At 38.0% G+C, this 21,375-nt stretch overlaps 1 protein-coding gene across 5 annotated transcripts; it reads right to left on the bottom strand.

Moving 5' to 3' along the window:
- Positions 1-17,206: 17,206 nt before the first annotated feature.
- LOC130716563 (protein ANTAGONIST OF LIKE HETEROCHROMATIN PROTEIN 1-like) lies at positions 17,207-20,774 on the bottom strand. 5 transcript variants are annotated; one of them, XM_057566527.1, is made up of 5 exons: positions 20,680-20,773; positions 20,303-20,328; positions 19,605-19,960; positions 18,227-19,512; positions 17,207-18,157 (listed from the first exon to the last, which is right to left on the bottom strand). In XM_057566527.1, the coding sequence occupies exons 4-5, from the start codon at positions 18,767-18,769 to the stop codon at positions 17,447-17,449; spliced, it is 1,254 nt and encodes a 417-aa protein (XP_057422510.1). In that variant the 5' UTR covers positions 18,770-19,512; positions 19,605-19,960; positions 20,303-20,328; positions 20,680-20,773; the 3' UTR covers positions 17,207-17,446. The 5 variants fall into 5 exon arrangements, 4 of the variants coding, with proteins under 4 accessions (XP_057422510.1, XP_057422511.1, XP_057422509.1 ...); XM_057566528.1 differs by having other exon boundaries at positions 19,605-19,911; positions 20,680-20,771; XM_057566526.1 differs by having other exon boundaries at positions 19,605-20,328; positions 20,680-20,774.
- Between the last annotated feature and the right edge of the window lie 601 nt (positions 20,775-21,375).

The following is a 21,375-nucleotide window of genomic DNA, read 5'->3' as shown; positions in this document are numbered from 1 at the left end:
TGTTACCTTGATGTTGTTTACCAGATTTTGTTGTTATTTAGGTCTGTATACCTTAGTCGATTTTTCGACGAGGCTTGGTTTCTAGTGGCCACTAGAATTGCCAAGGCTTTTAACATTTGATGGCGATACTTTCTTATTCCGAAAGGTTTACTCGCGGTATTTCATACCTTGATACGATTTGCATTGCATGAACTCGTAATATAAATTAAAAAATATAGGCGATTCTGTTGAAATGATCTTTTCATTAATTTTCTCACACATGGGAGCAATTGTCCCTTCATTACATATGTCGCCTCATTAAAAACCTTTCCAAAGAAAGGGAAAAAGAGTACGACTTCATTCACCTTTGTTGTTTTTTGTCTTTTTAACTAAAATATTGCTTCAGATGTGAGGCGTTCCATGTCCGTGGGACCCTCTGACCATTAAGTTGTTCCAACTTATAAGCTCCTCCTCCAACATCACCTATAATCCTGTAAGGCCCGCCCCAATTGGGTGAAAGTTTGTTGTGTTTGTCGGGTATTGTATTTTTTCGGAGCACTAAGTCTCCTACCCTCATCTTTCTTGGCACTACTTTCGTTGTGAATTTTCTTGCAATCTTCACTTTTCCCGCCTCATTTCTTATGTGTGCCTCCCGTTGTTCCTCTGGCAACATAATTAGATTTGCTATCAGATTTTCCCCGTTGTCATTCTCATTAAACCGAGACACTCGCCAAGTTTGGTTTTCTATTTTCACTGGGAGCATGGCGTCAGTCCCATAGGTTAAACGATACGGGGTTTCCTTTGTGCTTGATTGTTCAGTAGTGTTATATGCCCAAAGAACGCTTGGTAATTCCTCCGCCCAACACCCTTTTGCTTCATCCAATTTCTTTTTTAAGCCTTTCAAAATAACTTTATTAGCTGACTCAGCCTGTCCATTAGTTTGTGGGTGTTCTACCGAGGCAAATCTCATCTCGATTCCCATTTCTGCACAAAATTCCCGGGTAACATTACTTGTAAATTGGGTCCCATTGTCCATTACCAAAGCCATGGGAACCCCAAATCTGCACACAATTCTTCGCCACAGGAAATTCTTGACCTTGACCGCCGTGATAGTCGCCACTGCTTCAGCTTCTATCCATTTGGTGAAGTAATCAACCGCCACGATGATATACTTCATTTGTGCCTTCGCTACCGGGAATGGTCCCAAAATGTCAGTCCCCCACATAGCAAATGGCCAAGGTGCCATCATGGTGGTTAATTCCTCCGGCGGGGCCTTATGCAAATCAGAAAAGACTTGACATTTTCCACATTTCTTAACATATTCCAGACAGTCCTTCTTCAATGTGGGCCAGTAGAATCCTGTTCTCAAAACTTTTACTGCCAAGGATCGCCCACCAATGTGACTGGAGCATACTCCTTCGTGGACTTCCGCCATTATTCCCGGGGCATCTTTGGTGTCAACACATTTCAGCATAGGAGACATAATGCCTCGCCGATATAACTCCCCATCCACCAGTGTGTAGAAAGTGACCTCTCTACGTTTTGCTCTTGAGTTCAAATCGTCATCCTGTGGAGGGTTCTGTAGAAAATTTTTGATTGATTCCATCCATGAAGGCTCGCCTTCATTTATTGACTTCACTGCTTTGAACTTCACTTCCACTAAATCAATACTTGGGCGAGGCAGGGTTTCTTGAATGACTGTTTGGTAATTGCCCAATCGCCCTGTACTTGCTAATTTTGCTAACACATTAGCCCTCTCATTTTGTCCCCTCGGGACATGTTCTATTTTAACATCTTTGACCTCCATCATCAATCTGCGCACCACTTCCAAGTATTTGGAAAGTTGCGGATCCTTTACCTGATTTTCGCTTTTCACCTGCTTAACCACTAACTGCGAATCTCCTTTGATAAATAACTTCTTGACCCCCAACTCAATGGCTAGTCTTAAGCCGACGATCAGAGCCTCATATTCAGATTGATTGTTGCTCGCCTTGAACTCGAATTTTAGAGACTGTTCAATGATCATTTTATCTGGACTTTCAATTGTTATCCCAGCCTCGCTTCCAGTGTTATTTGAGGATCCATCCACAGATAGGACCCATTCTCCTTGAGTCTTTTCGCCTTCTGTGGGCGTTAATTCCGCCACGAAGTCGATCAAACTTTGGACTGTGACTTGGCCCCTTGGCTCATATTGTATATCGTATTCCGATAATTCAACTGACCAGCTAACCAATCGCCCGGATAAATCAGGCTTTTGAAGTACTTGCCTTAAGGGAACATCAGTTTTAACTTTGACTTGGAAACTTTGGAAATAAGGCCTGAGGCGCCTTGCTGTTTTCAGAATCGCCAAAGCCGCCTTTTCAATTTTTTGGTATCACAGTTCAGCGCCTTGCAGGGTGTGACTTACAAAATATATAATCTTCTGTTGTTTTCCTTCTTCCTGAAGTAACACTGTGCTGACCGCCCTGTCTGTGACAGCCAGGTAGAGCATCAGAGGAACGCCTGGCGTAGGTTTGGATAGTACTGGCAACATTGCCAATGTTTCTTTCAACTTGGAAAAAGCTTGCTCGCATTCCTCTGTCCATTGGAACTTGGAATTCTTTTTTAAACAATTGAAGAAAGGAGCCGCTTTGTCTCCCGCCATTTGCAAGAAACGTGCTAAAGCCGCCATGCGTCCTGTTAATCGCTGTACTTCCTTGACGCTTGTTGGACTTTTCATTTCTAAGATCGCCTTGCCTTTATCTGGGTTTACTTCAATCCCTCTTGATGTTATCATAAAGCCCAAAAATTTTCCCCCTTGAATCCCAAACGAACATTTCTCAGGATTTAACTTCATTTGATATTTTCTTAATTGAGTAAATGCCTCCATAAGATCGCCGCCGTGATCACCAGCCTTGGCGGACTTTACAATCATGTCATCCACATATACCTCCATATTCCTGCCCACTTGTCTTGAAAAAATTTTATCCATGAGCCGTTGGTACGTAGCTCCTGCATTCTTCAAACCAAAAGGCATTGTCTTGTAACAATAATTCGCATGATTGGTCATAAATGCTGTACTTTCCTCGTCCGAGGGATGCATCATAATTTGATTATAGCCCGAGTAAGCCTCCATGAGACTTAAAAGTTCATTCCCGGAAGCTCCATCCACAAGTTTATCAACATTGGGAAGTGGATACGAATCTTTGGGGCACACTTTGTTCAAGCTTGTGTAGTCCGTGCACATTCGCCACTTTCCATTGGCTTTTTTGACCATTACCACATTGGCGAGCCACTTTGGGTACTGTACCTCACGGATGAAGCGAGCCTTGATTAGTTTCTCAGCCTCTAATTGTACGGCCTTGTTCTTTTCATCACTCATTCTTCGCCTTGGTTGGATGACTGGGGTCGCCCCTGGTCGTATGACCAATTTATGAGTGATCACATTGGGGTCAATCCCTGGCACATCATTGATGGTCCATGCAAAGAGATCCAAATTATCACCTAGAAGGGTGATTACTCTTTCCTCTTGCTCTTTTGTTAAACTGCTACCAATCTTTAAGAACTTGTCCTTAACTTGCACCTGCTTGGTTTCTTCCAGAGGTTGTGGGCGAAAATCATCAACATCATCTCTTGGATCTAAACTAAATCCTTCTTGTGGAAAGATTTCTGTAATTCGATGACTTTCCTTGGCGGCCTTTCGTCCATAAAGCGTCACGCTTCGTAAATAGCACTCTCTTGCTGCATTCTGGTCTACGCGCAGTATCCCGACCTTCCCATTACAGGCTGGATACTTGACAGTTAAGTGAGCAGTTGAAATGACCGCACAGATCTTGTTGAGGGTGTCTCGCCCCAAGAGTACATTGTAGTTGGCTCTGCACGCCAAGACTAAGTACTTTACTTGAAATTTCTTAACAAACTCCCCTTCTCCAAAAGCAGTTGGTATTTCCACATATCCCCGCACATTGACACGGTCCCCTGTAAATCCTACCAAGGTTCCTTTATATGGCCTCAAATCGGATTCCTTTAACCCCAGGCGATCAAATGCGTCTCCATAAATGATATCCGCCGAAGATCCCTAGTCTAAAAATACTTTCTTCGTCACATAATTGTTAACCCTGATTGTTACCACAATTGGATCGTTGTCATGGGGGATCACATGCGCAAAATCCTGAGGTGTGAATATAATAGGGGAATGATTCACCCAACACTCACCTTCGTTCGCCTCCTGTACTGAGTGTATTGTCGCCACATAGCGTTTTCTAGCCTTACTTGAAATTGCACCCCCGTCGAATCCTCCTGCAATAGATGAGCATTCCCCAACAGGATCGCCCAACTCTTCAACTATCTCCTTCCCTTTGCCTTTGTCCCCTTGAGTCATCTTAGCGGCCTCTGGCGTTGTTGTGTCTTTAACGAAATTTGCCAAATGGCTAGCCTTAATCAAACGATCAATTTCCCGCCTCAAGTTCCAACAATTATCTGTCGTATGCCCCAACGCTTTGTGGTACTCGCACCACCTATTGGTATCTACATTAGCTGGCGGCCGCCGTGGTGGTGGTGGGTACTGCACAACGTTTGTTTGCCCAACTGCCCTTAAAATGGTGCTTAAGGGTGCATTCAACTTGGTAAGTGGAACTGGAGCTGGCGAAGCACCATGCTGACCAGTTGTGGCTGCAGTGGGACCTTGAGAATTTCTGTGCCATGTATTTTGAAATCCTGGTTTGGAGTTTTGATATGGTCCCGGTCTTGGTACACGGGGGGTTTGTGCTACCCTGGTTTCCTTCCCCGCCTTAGGTTTATCCTGTGACACCCCGCCGGATTGGGCTTGCTTGCGTCCTTCCTCTCTTTCTTGTTTTTTCTGATCATCTTGCTCAATTAATATGAATTCCTGAACACGGGCACGAAGGTCCATCATGTCTTTTGCTGGTCACCTCGTTAAGTCCCGATTCAAATCACCCGCTCAGAGACCATTTTTGAAAGATGCCAAACATACGTCCAGATTGTCCTCCTCCAACTGAACTGCCATCTTGCTGAAGCGTGCCATGTAGGTTTTTAACTTTTCCCCTAGTTGCTGATGTATGCTGATAAGATCAAACATTGTTGCTTTTGTGGTTTTATTGGCGGAAAATTGAGTCAGAAACTTAGTAGATAGATCGGTGAAATTATCGATGGAGAAGGGAGGTTGTCTAATGAACCACTGCATCGCCATGCCTTTAAACGTAGAAGGCAACAATCGACACTTTACCGCATCCGTTGCCCCGCCGATCACCATTTTAGTGTTGAAATATCTCAAGTGTTCCATAGGATCAGCGTCGCCAGAGAAGGCGTCCAGTGCCATGGTCTGCAGGTGCTTTGGTATACCCACCCGTGTGATGGCGGGAACAAAAGGCTGGAACTCGACAACATCCTCAGCCTCGAGCCGTTGTTCTTGCTTATAGTCTTGTCGTTGGGTTAAATACTCCACCTGGGCTTGCAACTGCTCGTTCTGGCTTTGTACTTTTTGCAAAGTATCCAACATTTGTTGCAAGGCCGCCGGAGTGATTCCCGTCACTACTTCTGGTGCTTTTCTCGGAACGCTATTTTTGAAGTCGTCCTGATTCACGTATTCAGGCGGCGCTGATCATCGCCTGACTCCAGGATCTGATCTAGCGATCAGATCTGAAGGTCTTCCCGGAGCAGCATTCACCAACGACACCGGTGACTGTGCCACCGAGTGAACCCCTTCGAAGAAGCCTCCTGCTCCGGCTCTTGAGGTACTGCATGGTTGTTGTGTCGTCCGCCGCCGCGGCCGCCGTGACGACCACCCCCCTCCGGCGATGATCTCGGCGGCCCACGCCACACGAACGGGTTTCCATGGATCTTAGAGCTCATCGTTTACGTCAAGTTGTAGATCGAGGTAAGACCCACAGACGACGCCAATGTTCTATACTAGGGAGATCTGACGTAGAAGACTGACAGAAAGTAAACCCTAGCAGAGTACTAAAAATATCATAAAAGGAATATTCTCATTAAATGTTCAAAAGGTACTTTTTACAAGGTGTTGACCTCTCCTTTTATAGAGGAAGTGATCATGATGTGGACTTTTACTGTACTTGGACCTGACAACCGGTGCCCAAGTCTTTATGCATATAAGACAAATCTAAATGAATCTTCCAGCTGGCGTGTGGGCCTGTCTAAAGGAAGGGCGGGATTCGATGTTGTTCCGTGAATCCCGTCAAGGTGTCTTTCGTTCATCTGATTACTCGATTTGGGCGGGCAATTGTTAATAAGTATCCTTTATGTCCCGCCCATTCCAAGCTTATCTCAGAAGCTTAAAGCTATAAGTTATCTTGGGTATCTTAAAGCTTATAGCTTATTAAATATATTCTCATTTTTATCCTTATTCTTTTATTAAAATTCTTCCTTTAGCCTTATGGCTATGTTTGGCATGTCATTTCAGCTAGCTTATAGCTTATTTGACTAGCTTAAAGCTTATTTGACTAGCTTAAAAGCTCTTCAAAAGTGTTTAGTGAATGAGCTTATTTCAGTAGCTTAAAGCTTTAAGCTATAAGCTATCTCAGGTAGCTTATAGCTTATTAAATTTATTCTCATTTTTATCATTATTATTTTATTTAAATTCCACCATTACCCTTGTATATTTATAAAAACACTAAACATATTTTCCCCTCACACTTACGTATACAGTTCCCGCCACACCGCTGCGCATCATAAGTACTAAAAATATTATATTAATAAAAATAAGTAAAAATCAATATTATATTTTTAAGATGATGAATAACTTGAGTTAATAAAATATTTAAAGTGATAATAATTTTAAGATTAATAACATATATGTATTAACGTGAAAATAAAGTAATGTTAAATATAAAAATAATTATACAAGTATATCCTTTTATATCGTTTTACAATTTCAGCTTGTTTAACAGTTCGTTTTACCAAACACTTTTGTTTCAATCACGTAGCTTTTCAGCTTTCAGCTATCAGCTTTCAGCTAGCTTATCAGCTTTCTGCTATCAGCTAGCTTATAAGCTTTCAGCTAGCTTTTCAGCTTTCAGCTAGCTTATCAGCTAAACATGCCAAACATAGCCTATATGTTTTTTACTAAGGCTATGTTTGACATGTCATTTCAGCTAGCTTATAGCTTATTTGACTAGTTTAAACCTTATTTGACTAGCTTAAAAGATCTATAAAAGTGTTTGGTGAATGAGCTTATTTCAGTAGCTTAAAGCTTTAAGCTATAAGCTATCTCAGGTAGCTTAAAGCATATAGCTTATTAAATATATTCTCATTTTTATCCTTATTATTTTATTAAAATTCCACCTTTAGCCTTATTTATTTTTTACTAAACCTATTTACTTATCCGTTATCACACTTGTCTTATATATACACCATTCCCGCACACAAATAATTACTACTTTAAAATAACACAAATAATTTTATATTATAAATTATAAATTATTTGTTTTCTTCTATTTAATTTAATCAAAATATAGAAAATTAAATAAGTAAAAATTAATATTATATTTTTAAGATGATAAATAACTTGAGTGAAATTAAAATATTTATAATAATTTTGATATTAATATCATATATGTATTAATGTGAAAATAAAGTAATGTTAAATATAAATTATATAAGTATGTCCTTTTATGTCATTTTACAATTTCAGCTTGTTTTGCCAAACACTTTTGTTCCAATTAGGTAGCTTTTCAGCTTTCAGCTATTAGCTTTCAACTAGCTTTTCAACTTTAAGCTTTTAGCTAGCTTTTCAGCTATCAGCTAGCTTTTCAGCTTTCATCTAGCTTATCAGCTAGGAGTGCCAAACATAGCCTAAACCTATTTACTTATCAGTTATCACACTTGTCTCATATGCTCACCGTTCCCGCACATCTTTGGAATAAAACAATTTTATATTACAAATTATTTGTTTTATTCTATTTAATTTAATAAAAATATAGAAAGTTAAATAAGTAAATATTGATAATATATTTTTAAGATGATAAATAACTTGAGTGAAATTAAAATACTTATAATAATTTTAATGCTTAAATATGTTGGAGGTCTCCCTAAAAACTGTAAGCCCCTGTCGTTATGTTCCGTCTAAATGATGCTGACTCAGCTAACGGACGCTGACGTGGCAGACTATGGAGGCATATAGTGCAAATGTCAAAAATCATAAAAAAATATATCCTGGGTAGGATTCGAACTCAGGTTCGCCACCCCCAAGCTTAGTTGTGAATATTTGTCCTGAGTTTAATATTTATTTAATACTTACGTCCATTCCTCTTACGAAACCCTAGCAGCAACCACCACACTTCGTTCTGCATCTTCTCACAACCGCCACCTTAAGGAGACTCGAATGAGATTGAGAAGGTTGAAGATGAAAAATTCAAAAACAACAACCCCACAAATCCAACAAACCCCTGAAAATCTCTGATCCAAAATCAATCAAGAGAAATAGGATCTACAACGCCTCTCACCATCCTTTAAGCCAACGACATGACGATGGCGTTCTAGATCGACGACTCCGCAATTTGGGGTTGGAGATCGACGATTTCGATGATGATGACGATTTCGATGATGGTGTGCGTGATGATGGTGATGATCGACTATGAGATGCATGAGTGGGGATCTTGAAATCTGGGTTGTGGCCTTGAAGGATCTCTACAAAATTTGATCAGATTATGAACGAAGTCGTGACCATCTATGGAATTTTGAGCAAAGTGGCCATGGTGAAGAAGAGGAGGGGGCGATGGATGATGGAGGAGACAATGTGGTGGCCGTGGACAATGAGCACAAGAGGGAGCGAGAAGAAGAGGGTTTCGGTGGCTGCTGGAATTTTTTTCCTTTCTAAAATTTAATTTAATAATTAAAATTAAATGGAAAATAATATATGAGGTGGAATATGAGATGGATAGCTAGGTATGAGAGAGAAGTGACCATCCATTGCCAGCTCAGCACTTAACATTTTTTTTTAAATGGTTGTTAACGGCAGGGGCTTAAAGCTAACTATTATTTTCAAAATAAGGGTGTATTCCAAAGAAAATGTTTTGTAAGGGCCTAAACCAAAGTACCCCTATTTTAGAGGGACCTCCAACATATATAAGCCTAATTTTAATATTAATATCATATAGGTATTAATGTGAAAATAAAGTAATGTTAAGTATGTCATTTTATGTCATTTTACAATTTCAGCTTATTCAACAACCAGTTTTGCCGAACACTTTTGTTCCAATTATGTAGATTTTGAGTTTTCAGCTAGCTTATCAACTTTCAGCTAGATTTTCAGCTATCAGCTAGGCGTGCCAAACATAGCCATAGTTGTCCTACCGTTTGAAACATGATTGTCTCAGTGGAAGAGACAGAGACATATTGTTTTTTTATGAAATTAGGAGATTAATCAACTTTTTATTAAAAAATTTGATTTGATTTTAATTTTATTGATATCAAGAGTGCTCGTACTAAGCGGCTGACAACTTACCACAAAATATGTTTCATTCTCAAGAGTGAAAATCAAACCTCACATAATGGTTAAAGGATGCGGAGAGTAATTTTTATATTTTTGAAAGTGATGCGGAGAGTTATCACTCCATCACACCTAGTATTTAAAAAACAAAGATTAATTTAAAAAAATAAACTCGTATACCATACAATAGAATTCGACCTAAATTTGAGGACATATTATAATTACATCAACAATATTTTTTGATGATTTCAAAAAAAAACTATATTTTTTGAAATTAATTGCAACAACAATGTTGACTCCAAATAACATTATTTTAAAATAGGAAATTATTTTAAATAATATTTGTAAAATTGGAAAGAATTTTATTTGAATTCAAAGATATTAATATACTCCCAATAATATTTCCAATTTGACTCAAAATAAAATTGTATTAAAATTTAAATTGTTTCAATAATAAGATTTTAAAATCAATATAACTTAAAAAAAATTGAATATGACGATATATAATAACATACTATTAAATTAGAGTATTGAAACCAACATGTTCCGGTCATATAGTAGTAGAGTGGTTGTTTGAACACTTAGGTCGCGTGTTCAATTTTTATGAGACGCACTCTTGAAAAGACTTTTGCCCTCCACCACACCCATGTCAGAATTGTGAGAGTTATTTAATACACTAAAAAAATTAGAATATTAAATCTTGTATTTCATGATTAACTTTTTTTCTCATGAAGTTCCATGCACTTCCTTGATGGCTAGGTATTTGAATTAGGCTCGCTATTTTCCAAGGACACATTTGATGCATGCTCAACCGGGTTTTTGATGCCTAGCTACACATGGAGAAGCATCCAACAGGCTAGCTTGGGTATCAAGAGGGGGAGCTTTTGGACGGTTGGTGATGGCTTCCAATTTCCAAATACGTGTGTGGGAAGACCCTTGGTTACCAGCCCAAAGTGGTCACAAACTTAATTTGGTCTCCTAAACCGGTTTCTTGTGACTTTTCTCATGTGTACCAGCTTATTAATAGGGACAATTTATCTTGGAATTCTGATCTGGTGAGTAGCATCTTCCTTCCCTTTGAAGCTGACAAAATCTTGAGAATCCTGATAGAATATTATGTCATTATGATTTTCTTGTAATTAGGCTTAGATTTATCTGTAATTACTAGCCTAGGTCAACTCTATTGTATCTATATATACAATGTATTTTATCAATGAAAATCACCCATTGAAATTATCTTACATGGTATCAAGAGCACAAAAGATCCTAACCTAATTTCTTTTCCTTATCTAATTTCTTTCTCTCCTTTCTTTCCCTATAGCAGCCGCTGCCTCCCTCTCTTTTCTTCCCCACCGTCAGCCGCTGTCTCCCCCGCGCCGCCCGCCGCCGCTCCTCTCTTCCAGAGCCGCCGCCGGCCGCTCGCACCACCGCTGCGAGCCCAAGCGTGCTGGGTTTCTCCCTCACTATCGAGCTCTCTCTCTCCCTGTGCAGATCTTCCCTCCGCATCGCACTCCCGAGCTCGCGTGTCCACCGCTCAACCACCGTTCCTCCGCCGCGCCGCCGCCCAACCCAGTGCAGCCCGCGCCGTCGGTCCCCTCCAGGTCCTGTCCCCTTCGTGTTTGCTGTGTTGCAGGCTTGCAGCCACACACCGCTGGTACTCCGTGTGATGACCCTACTTTATATCGGAGTCTTGCTGGGGCTTTACAGTATCTCACATTTACCCGTCCTGACATCTCTTATGTTGTTCAGCAGGTGTGCCTTCACATGCATGCCCCCCGCACCGAGCATATGCTAGCACTGAAGCGCATCCTGCGTTATGTTCAGGGCACCTTACAGTTTGGCTTGCATCTCTATCCTTCTCCTATCGAGAAGCTTATTTCATTCACCGATGCAGATTGGGGTGGATGTCCCGACACTCGTCGGTCTACTTCTGGCTACTGTGTATTTCTCGGCGACAACCTCATTTTCTGGTCGTCCAAGAGACAACCCACGCTTTCTCGATCTAGTGCTGAGGCTGAGTACCGAGGCGTCGCTAATGTGGTTTCTGAATCATGTTGGCTACGCAACTTGCTTTTAGAGCTTCACATTCCTCTTTCTCAGGCTACTTTGGTCTATTGTGATAATGTTAGTGCCATCTACCTATCCGGCAATCCTGTCCAGCATCAGCGCACTAAACACATTGAGATGGACATTCACTTTGTTCGCGAGAAGGTCGCCCGTGGTCAGGCACGTATCCTTCATGTTCCCTCTCGTCACCAGATTGCAGACATCTTCACCAAAGGCCTTCCTCGGGTTCTATTTGATGACTTTCGCTCCAGTCTCAGCGTCAGTGAACCTCCCGCTTCGACTGCGGGGGTGTGATAGAATATTATGTCATTATGATTTTCTTGTAATTAGGCTTAGATTTATCTATAATTACTAGCCTAGGTCAACTCTATTGTATCTATATATACAATGTATTTTATCAATGAAAATCACCCATTGAAATTATCTTACAAATCCCTCTATTATGTACTCGGGGGGATAATGGCTGGCCACGAGCACTGGTTTCTTCCACGTGAAGTCGGCATATATGTGTATTAAGGATTGGGAGCATTTGGATTCTTCGTGTGGTTCATCTGTTACCGCGTGTAATCTATGGAAGTTGAGTATTTTTTCGCGTCAAGCTCATTTTATTTGGCGAATTCTTCACGGTGCAGTCCCTGCGCATAAGAAGTTATGGAATCGGGGTGGTGTCCGAGATGCCATGGTATAGAGGAGACTGTGGATCATGTGTGTTAAGGATTGTTTTTGGAGCAAGAAGTTTTGGTTTAGGTCGTGACTTGGGATTGTATGGAGTGCTGAAGTTGATGCTGATTTTGTCTCATGGTTGTGCTCCATCATTCTTTTGGCTCCCACAGAGTATACTGAATGGGTTCGTGCATTGTGCTACTCACTATATATGGCGAGCTTGCAATCTTCTCTGTTTTAAGGAGAGACTGTTGGACGAGAGGAAATCAGCAGAAGCGGCGTTGGTGGAGCTCCAGGATTTTCAGGTGCATGGCTCGATCTGCGCTGGGACAACACCTGTGTGCCACCAACCCCCTTCGGATAAGCAGTGGAAACCACCGCAGTAAGGAACGGTGAAGTTGAATGTGGATGCAACGGAAGTGAATGGGTAGTGGAAGAATGGTATTATGCTGCGTAACTCAGACGGGGAGGTGTGTCTTGCTTCTTCCTTACACTGTTGCTTTGGTTTGGGTATCAAGTTTTCAAAAGCCATGGGAGTTAAGAGCAGGGGCGGATCCAGGACCCGGGGTCAGGGGGGTTCAAATTTTTTAAATAAACACATCGATAAAAATATAATTAAAAACAACTCTAATATGTTTATACATCAGGAAGTATACAAGTCATAGTTCATACAAATAAGTGGGTTTTGGTGCAAATAAGTGCAAAACTTAGTCTACTAGTATAATTTAAAATTTTTAGAGGGTTAAAAAAAATTATATAGGAAAATAAAGGCAAATTTTTTTTGTTCCCTGGTTAAGAGGGGCTTGATACTGGCGTTGGAACATGGGTATAGGCCGCTTTGGGTGGAGTCAGATTCAGAAGGTGTGGTTCGAGCTTTAAATGGCCAGGCTATGCTTATTCAGGATATCAGAAGCATGATTCTAGAGTTTATCTCTGTTTCTTTTAGTCATGTTTATGGGATGCAAATAAGGTAGCTCATACCTTAACAAAGTTCTTAGAGTCTTCTTTAACTTGGTGGATGAGGTCTGGGTTTATAATATGCCCATTTGCTTTAACTCTTGTATTCGGTTGGATATTTTGTCATTTTTATTCCAATGAATCATATTATCATAATATTCCCGTCAATATTTTTTATTTTAATAACTTTTTCAAAATAGATATTAAACCATCAAAATTATTGGTATTATTTACTTTTTAAAATGGATGTTCAATATATTTTCATTAATCACTTTTAAATAAATTAAGATCCGTTTACAAAATTAGATGATTTTTAATTTTACTAGTTAATCTTAAAATATAAAACTCATATCGTTTTAAGAGAAATGATAATGATGAGAGTTGACACTACAAGAAAAATATGAATTGACATTGTAAAACCATTGGTAATGAGAAATTACGATGGCGATGACTAACAATAAATAATCCGTCGTTAAAACACTCATTGGTAATATATACGGACATTTTTTGGGAAAACGTCGGTATTTTACCAACGGATATAACCGTTGGAACGTTATCAAAGGTCTTGTCCGTCGGTAAAATACTGACAACCATTCTGTCAATATGTTACTATGGGTTAAGGGCATCGGTAAAAGCCATCAGTAAATTATTTACTGGGACGGAAAAGAAAAACCACATTTACTAGGGAAGAAAGTGCATTTTTGGTTGAAAAAAAAATCAATTTTAATTTTTTGCGCTCATCGTGATAATATAATAGATTGCATTCATCCAAATCCCATATGAATGCATGCATGTGCTTTTCAGTATCATAAAATAATTGTAGTTATCAGTTATGTAATTACCAAATGATGAAACTTCGTAGAATATTACAATTCCAACTCACTTATCTCTAATGTGATTTGGATGGTGGGTTATTTAACCCAAACTTTATCATGGATCATTTAGACAACCCCATATTACAAACTACAATTTGTAACACTATATTAAATTTCAGTGTTTGATGAGTATCTTATTGATAAATATTGAATTATCTCATTATTAGTATAAACACAAACATTGATATGGATTATTTATAAACAATAGGATCGAAAACATTATCATGAAGAGCGCAACGAATTGAAAATAATAAATTTTTTTACAACCAATAACAGAAATCATCCCTAGTTACACGTTGGTTGGGGAGAGAGGATTATAATGTTGTTTCTCTTACAAGTGTAAAAATGTGCCATGTCATTTTAATTTATAAAATTCTTAAATTAGTCCTCAAAATATTTATGTTATAAATTTTATGTTAAAAATACAATTACTTTTTTAGAAAAAGTTTTCTTTCTGGGAGGCATATCAAGTGAGAGGAATGTGTAATTGTGAGAGGTGTGAACATTAAATTACTGTCCTTGGATTATTTTATGCGGTTCAGATTTCTTAATTCAAATAAATTGGGCACGTGACCTTTTTTTTCTCACAGTGCAACGCACCTAGTAACCCATCCAATCTCAATCTCATCAAACCGTGCCTCATCCTCACTATTGCACACTGCATCCACCCCTTCTCCGGAACCTTGATCCTCTTATTCTGTGTCTCGCATAATTTTTTCTTTCACTCGTTATATTAGAATTAGGATTTGAGGTGGAATTCCAATTGTTTTCCAAGATCTTGATTATTGCTGGATATCCGGGTTCTTTTGCGATTTCTCCTCCACTGCTTCACTCGCAGATTGTATTTGCTTGATAATTTTGACCATTTGATTTTGCTGTGTATGAAGCTGGGTTGAGAGAGTGGGAAACAAAGGAGAATAGGGAGCATCGGGAAAGAAAGGTCACGTGCCAGGTTTATTTAAATCAAGAATTCTGAACCGTATGTAATAATCCAACAGCTGTAATTTAATGTTCTCACCTCTCGCAATAACACACTCCTCTCACATGATATGTCCCATACTTTCTGATTTTCAAATTAATTTTAACCTTACTGAAGTTGATTTTAAACATTTCAAGTTGATTTGGGACAAATTTTTTAATCTAATCCTTAATTTCTCCTCTCATCCACGTTCATCTTCGTCCGTGCCGTGGTGCATTTCCTATCCCTCCTCCATGATTGAAACCTAGATCCACAATACAACAATGCTATAGGATTAGAAAGCCCACAATAGCTGAGGTGCTTATAAATTCCCACATGTACCAAACATCAGCGGCTGAGCCACCGCCCGGCTCCTGGTCTGGCTCCTTCCTTTGGAGAGAGGGAAGAAACCCAAAAATTGAAGAATCCCTGGGCAATTTTGAGGGTCACAGGAGCATTTGTATATCCACAACAGTAAACGAAGCTAGCAGAAATTGAAGAAAGATGAATTTAGACACGGAAACAAGAGATACCGACAAAATAATGGAAGATGGTATGTTTATAAAAAGAGAAGCGAGTGAATGAAAAGGTTTAAAGTTCAAGTTTTTATAAAGAGTAAACAGTCAATTTTGGTCCTTGACTGTGTACACTTATGACGGACCAGTCCTCATACTTTGGAAATGGTCTTTTTTCGTCCCTGAATATGTCGTCGTCGGTCAAGTTAGTCCTTGATTGAGTTTTCCCTTGGTCCTCAGACGGAAAAGTCCAAACGTCACCATTTTTACCACATTGACTTGACATGTTATCAATGACTAACATTTTATTATGTCAATTTAGTCCCTAAAAAATTTAAAACTCTGAATTCATAAAAAATAAATATAAAAAATGAAACCATCTTCATCATCTTACCCAGAAAAAAAAAAAATTCATCTCTCAAATCATCTTTTTCATTTAATCTCTTTTCCAAACAAAAACCCCAAATCTAAATAAAACCCCAAAATTAGAAATTTCTAACCAAAAATACACAAATTTAGATCTGATTAAAATACCCAAATCTTAATCTAACCCAAAATTCAAACCTTCAGTCATCATTACCTTCCCCTGTCACCAAAGACCCAAGTTTATGCTTCCACGAAAGAACAACATAGATAAGTAAATTGCACTGTACAATCTGAATTGCAAGAAGTTGAAAAAAACAAGTCAATCATGGATAAGAAAATTGCACTGTACACAACTATTTTCAAATCCCAAATAAATAAAAATGAGCAAAGATCCAGAACAGTAAGACACGCACGTTGAGAACCTTCGCCAGTTCGACCGGCTCCACCACCGCGGCAATGGAAAGTAACAGATTGATTCAGAGATTGGGGGAAATTTTGGAATGTGAATGAAAATTAGGGGTATGTTGGTTACAAATAGGAATAGTTATTTTTGGATGAAGATTTGGAGATTTTTTGTTTTGTTTTTTAAAAATGATGATAGAAGAAGGTGAGATTGAGGATGAAGATGAAGATGAGTTTTTTTTTTTTTTTAAAAAAACTCGATTTCATAAAATTAAGAAGTAGCCATAGAGGCAAGAACATCATCAATCTCCGGCGGAGCCTCCTCAATCCAAACCATACAACCCAAACGAAAAGCTAAGGCCCCGTTCGGGGTGGTTTTCAGTTTTGAGTTTCAAAATTTCTACAAACCAAAAACAGTTTTTAGTTTTGATTTTTTGATTGATAGCTTTTTGGTTTTTAAATTCAAAAAAGTGTTGCAAACTTGAGATGATGAAACTGCTTTACATACAGTATCGTATATTAAACATTTTTTTAAGAAACCAACTGAAACATAAAAGTAATAAAAAAATACTAAAAATTAAATAAGTTATATAATTTACAATTTAAACAATGTAATTACTAAAAATTTTAAATTATATTATGAAATAATAAAAAATACGTAAAGGTGAAATGCAAAAAAAGACTACAAAAGAAACTAATAAAAAATGAAAAATAATAATATTAATAATAAAGTTTATAAAATATATCAAAATATAATACAAATATGAACAGTTTCCTATGAGGTTTGCCTTGATATATAGTACATGAAAAGTTTGCAGCATCACATTAAAATACTAGACTAGTGATTAAATCTAAAGGGAACCAAATACTTGTGTATATCAGTACTGAAGTTCACTTCTGATATCATAAAATGATTGGACACACCAAAGATTTTATGTAATTGACATACATAATATGACTACAAATTCCTCCTAATGGGGAAAAATCAACTACCCTGAATGCCCATAAATCACAACACAACCAATATTTCTAGTCTACACGAGAGCCACCACAACACTGCTTCTCATAGAATATTTCTTACCACATTTGCTTTTCAAATTTATAGATAAATTATTGTAATGACACTTAAAGAAATTCATAAACTGTTAACGATCCAAGAAAGAGAAAAGTACATAAGGCTAACGAAATACCATAGTTTTTCAAATTCACTCCAATATAGCTACAATGTTGCATTAGTTGCATCCCATAATCGTTGAGCCAAACGATCTCGAAATGTAGCCATTTGACGAAAAGATGTTGTAGTCACCTGTGGTGGCACATGTTCCTCTGTGTTGTTGTTTCCATTTGCCGCTTCATCTTCTAATTGAACATTTTCATCTGCATATTGTGTAAATAAAAGATCGTCCTGCATCTCCATTTTAATAAAATTATGAAGAACACAACATGCAAGTGGTATATACTTTTGTCTTTTCAATGCGTATGGCAGCATGAACTTCAAGATAGGAAAACGTGCTTTTAAGACCCCAAAACACCTTTCAATCACATTACGTAATGAAGAATGAATGTAGTTGAATAGCTCCTTTGGTCCTTGCGGTGCTCGTTGACCTCTATAATCACGCAAGTGATATCGTTCTCCACGATATGGTGAGAGAAACCCAGGCATATTGGCGTATCCAGAGTCTACAATGTAATATTTACCTGTCGGGGGAAAAGGAAAACGATTCTCAGCCTTATAAATAGTTTCCAAAAAAATTCTTGAGTCGTTTGCTGTACCCTCCCAACCAGCCATAACAAATGTGAACTTCATATCAAAAGAGCAACAACACATCATATTGATATTCGGATCAATTTTTCTCCCACGATATGGAATCTGCTCATCTTTTGGAATGCACGCTGAAATATGGGTACCATCAATTGCTCCTACACAATGCTTTATAAAATAAAAAAAGTATTAATACATAATTTTAAACAACATTAAAACATAATTTAGTATAATTACCTTGAAAAAAGGATAATATCTTGGATTGAACCGTATCTCTTGAGCAACTTCATCAAAGGAAGGAGGAACAATGAAGTATTTGGAAAGAGAGCAAATGGCTTTTAGAACTCTTTTGAAATGCCTATGAATAGTGTCCCCTGAGTGTTGAAATCGATCAGCTGCAAATCTAGATCGCACTGTTTGGCAGATGATGAGTAGAAATATTGCAACTTGCTCTTGAACACTTAAGAACCTAGTATCCTTCAATTTATTTCTTTCTTTCAACAAATCACACAGTTTAATGAATTGAGGTGGTGTCATTCGAAATGTATCATAACAATTCCTTGGATGACCAGTTAATACTTCAACTACCCATGCATGTCCTTTCAATTTTGAAATCCTTTGAGGTTGGGGTGTTGATTTAAACAAACTATTATCTTCCATGCTGATATAAAAACCAACAATAGTTAGAAACTCTTCTTCCTCATCATCATCAGAGTCATCTACAAAGTTCTTATTTATCACATCCATCACCATAATCCTGCAAGTAAACAATATTTTCATAACAGATCATGAATAATACAAATTATTAATTGTCTAAACTAAAAAGTGACACCATGAATAAATAAGATTAATAATTCTAACAATCCATGTCATCATGTTCACAAAAGGTACTAGCAATCATCCAACATGTCAAAATCAAAAGAAAAGCATAAAGATGCAAAATGTCAAAGATCATAGGCAAAGAAAATACAATGAATCACAAACTAAACTAGATTCAGAACAAAGTCTTTCTTCCGGTCATCACTTAGTTCCATAAACAAAGTTCTCCACATAGCATCTTCTTTCAAGAACTTCAAAGCCTTCGAAAAAGAAGCACCATCAATGCTTTCAAGTCCTTCAAGGACCCTTTAACAAGTCACTGTTTTTTCCATATCTTGCTCACTACTCTGGCCAACTGCTTCTGTGGAATTAGTTGATGGTCCAACCTGACTCTTGTCCATCCTCTCCATCTTCTTTTTAGTATGTTCTCCAAAAATTGCCATAGCATTAGCAAATGCCACTTGAGCATTCTCTCTTGCATTCCTTTTCCTAGTGTCCTTACTAACATGTGCTTTCTTTTTAGGTTGTTGGTCATCTTCATCTTTGTCAAAGTCTCCTTCACTATCATCATCATTACTACTTGAAGGACTTTTGGTAGAAGGGTGCTGATTTGCACCAGTAGCAGTAGTGTCCCCATAAATGACACACAATTTTTCATAATTCAAGCAACCCTTCTTCTTAAATTGCTTTGCAAACTTGTACTTCTAAAAAAGAAAAAAAAATCACTTCATTAGTATATTGTAAAATGATAACACAATAATTTATCACAATAACTAAATATCAAATTGGAACATACCTCACACAGTTTCTTCCACTCATCATCCGTGGCGATAATTTTGCCAGTGGCTGAGTTGTATCCAAGTCCAGTCTCCATTTTCAACAGATTATTAAAATCCTTCCATTTTCCCCTTAGTTGATTGAATTTTTCTTAAATTGATCATATGTGTATTCCTTGCCAAATTGGATTTTCATCTCCTCCTTGATACGCCTCCATGCATCCCTTGTTAGAGTAGTGGTTTGTCTATTACCCTTCTTAACTTCCTCCTCCATTAAACCAATAAAGTAGGATTCTATGTTTGGAGGCCATATATCTTTTTTGCATCCTGTAACCTCAACCACCTCATCCCCAACACCTTCATTCTCATTTGCCATCTATCAAAAGTAGAATTTAGAGAAAGAACCTAGCCTAGACAAAAAAGAATAGTTGAAACTAGCCTAAACTAAAACGTTATGTTTCATCACCATAGTTAGAAATAGAAAAGAAAGCAAATCATCATATCCCTAATTGAATGTTCAGTAAAAAATGTCTTATCATTAATATTATGCAGCTTAAAAGTACAATTACAATCAGTGACATCATAACACAAATTTGATCAAATAAACTCTCAATATGCCTTATCAGTTATGAATTGCATGTTCAACCAAAGAAGAGACTAATTCTATTAATGTAAGTAAACTTAATATAGAGACTATGAACAAAAGATAAAGACTAACCAGTAGCAGAAATCTCCTCTATGTAACTGCAACAGAAAAAAATCCCAATTAAGTCACATGAAAACCAAATTAGCAACAGTTCTATTCAAAAAGATCACAGCTTATTCTATTGTCATCAACTTGGTATCAATATTACGCTAACCCATACATGAATATATACAAAATTGCAGATTTTTTTTGGGATATTCTTGAAATCAACTTGGTATCAATATTTTGCATTCGATTCTGTGTTGAAAAAAAAATCAAAGAAGATATCGCAGATTAGGAAAAGAGGGAAAAGAGTAGAGAGACACAAAAGGCTGAGGATTAAAGAGAGATAAAAAGGAGCGAAGAAAAGTAAGGTGAAGAAGACACTCAGTAGAGAGACGGGAGCTTACAGCAATGGAGAACGAGAAGGGGAAAACCGCGCGTAATATAGAGAAGGAGGGAGCGAGATACGTGAGCGCGAGATATGCGTGCACGATTTCAGCGAGCAAAGTGAGGAAACAGAAAACAAATAACCTAAAACCTATTTTTATTGTTTTAAAATTACAGTCAAAACTGTTTTGAAATGGGCTTAAAACTGAATTCAGCACCAATTTAGCCGAACAGGTTTTGTTTCAAAAATCACTTTTTAAAACCATAAACTAGAAACTTGCAACCACCCGAACAGGCCCTAAACAAGCCAACTTATCCGCGGCAACATTGCCACTTCGACGAACAAAAGTAAAACTAAAAACATCAAAATTAGAAAGCATTAAACGACAATCACGAACAACGACATTCAAGTGCGACAAACCGTCTTCACGCCGCACCCAACAATTGTAAAGCACTAAACAATCTGTCTCGACCTAAACTCGCCGGAAACCAAGCTCCTTCGCCATACCCAGAGCCCATCGCATCCCCAAAGTCTCGACCAACACTGGTGAGAGAACCGGTATGAGGTTGAAGATGATGATTAAGTGATCAATATCAATATCAATAGATATTAGAAAAGAAGAATTTCTATAGTGACGTGTCATTCTCAGGTTAATTCTCAGTGACGTGTCATTCTTAGGTAATTCTCATAAAAAAAAAATTCACGTGTCATTCCA

Source organism: Lotus japonicus, chromosome 5, assembly GCF_012489685.1.
Source record: "Lotus japonicus ecotype B-129 chromosome 5, LjGifu_v1.2".
Taxonomy (NCBI): Eukaryota; Viridiplantae; Streptophyta; class Magnoliopsida; order Fabales; family Fabaceae; genus Lotus; species Lotus japonicus.
Note: the sequence above shows the minus strand (reverse complement) of the source record. Positions and strands in the feature narration are given on the sequence as shown.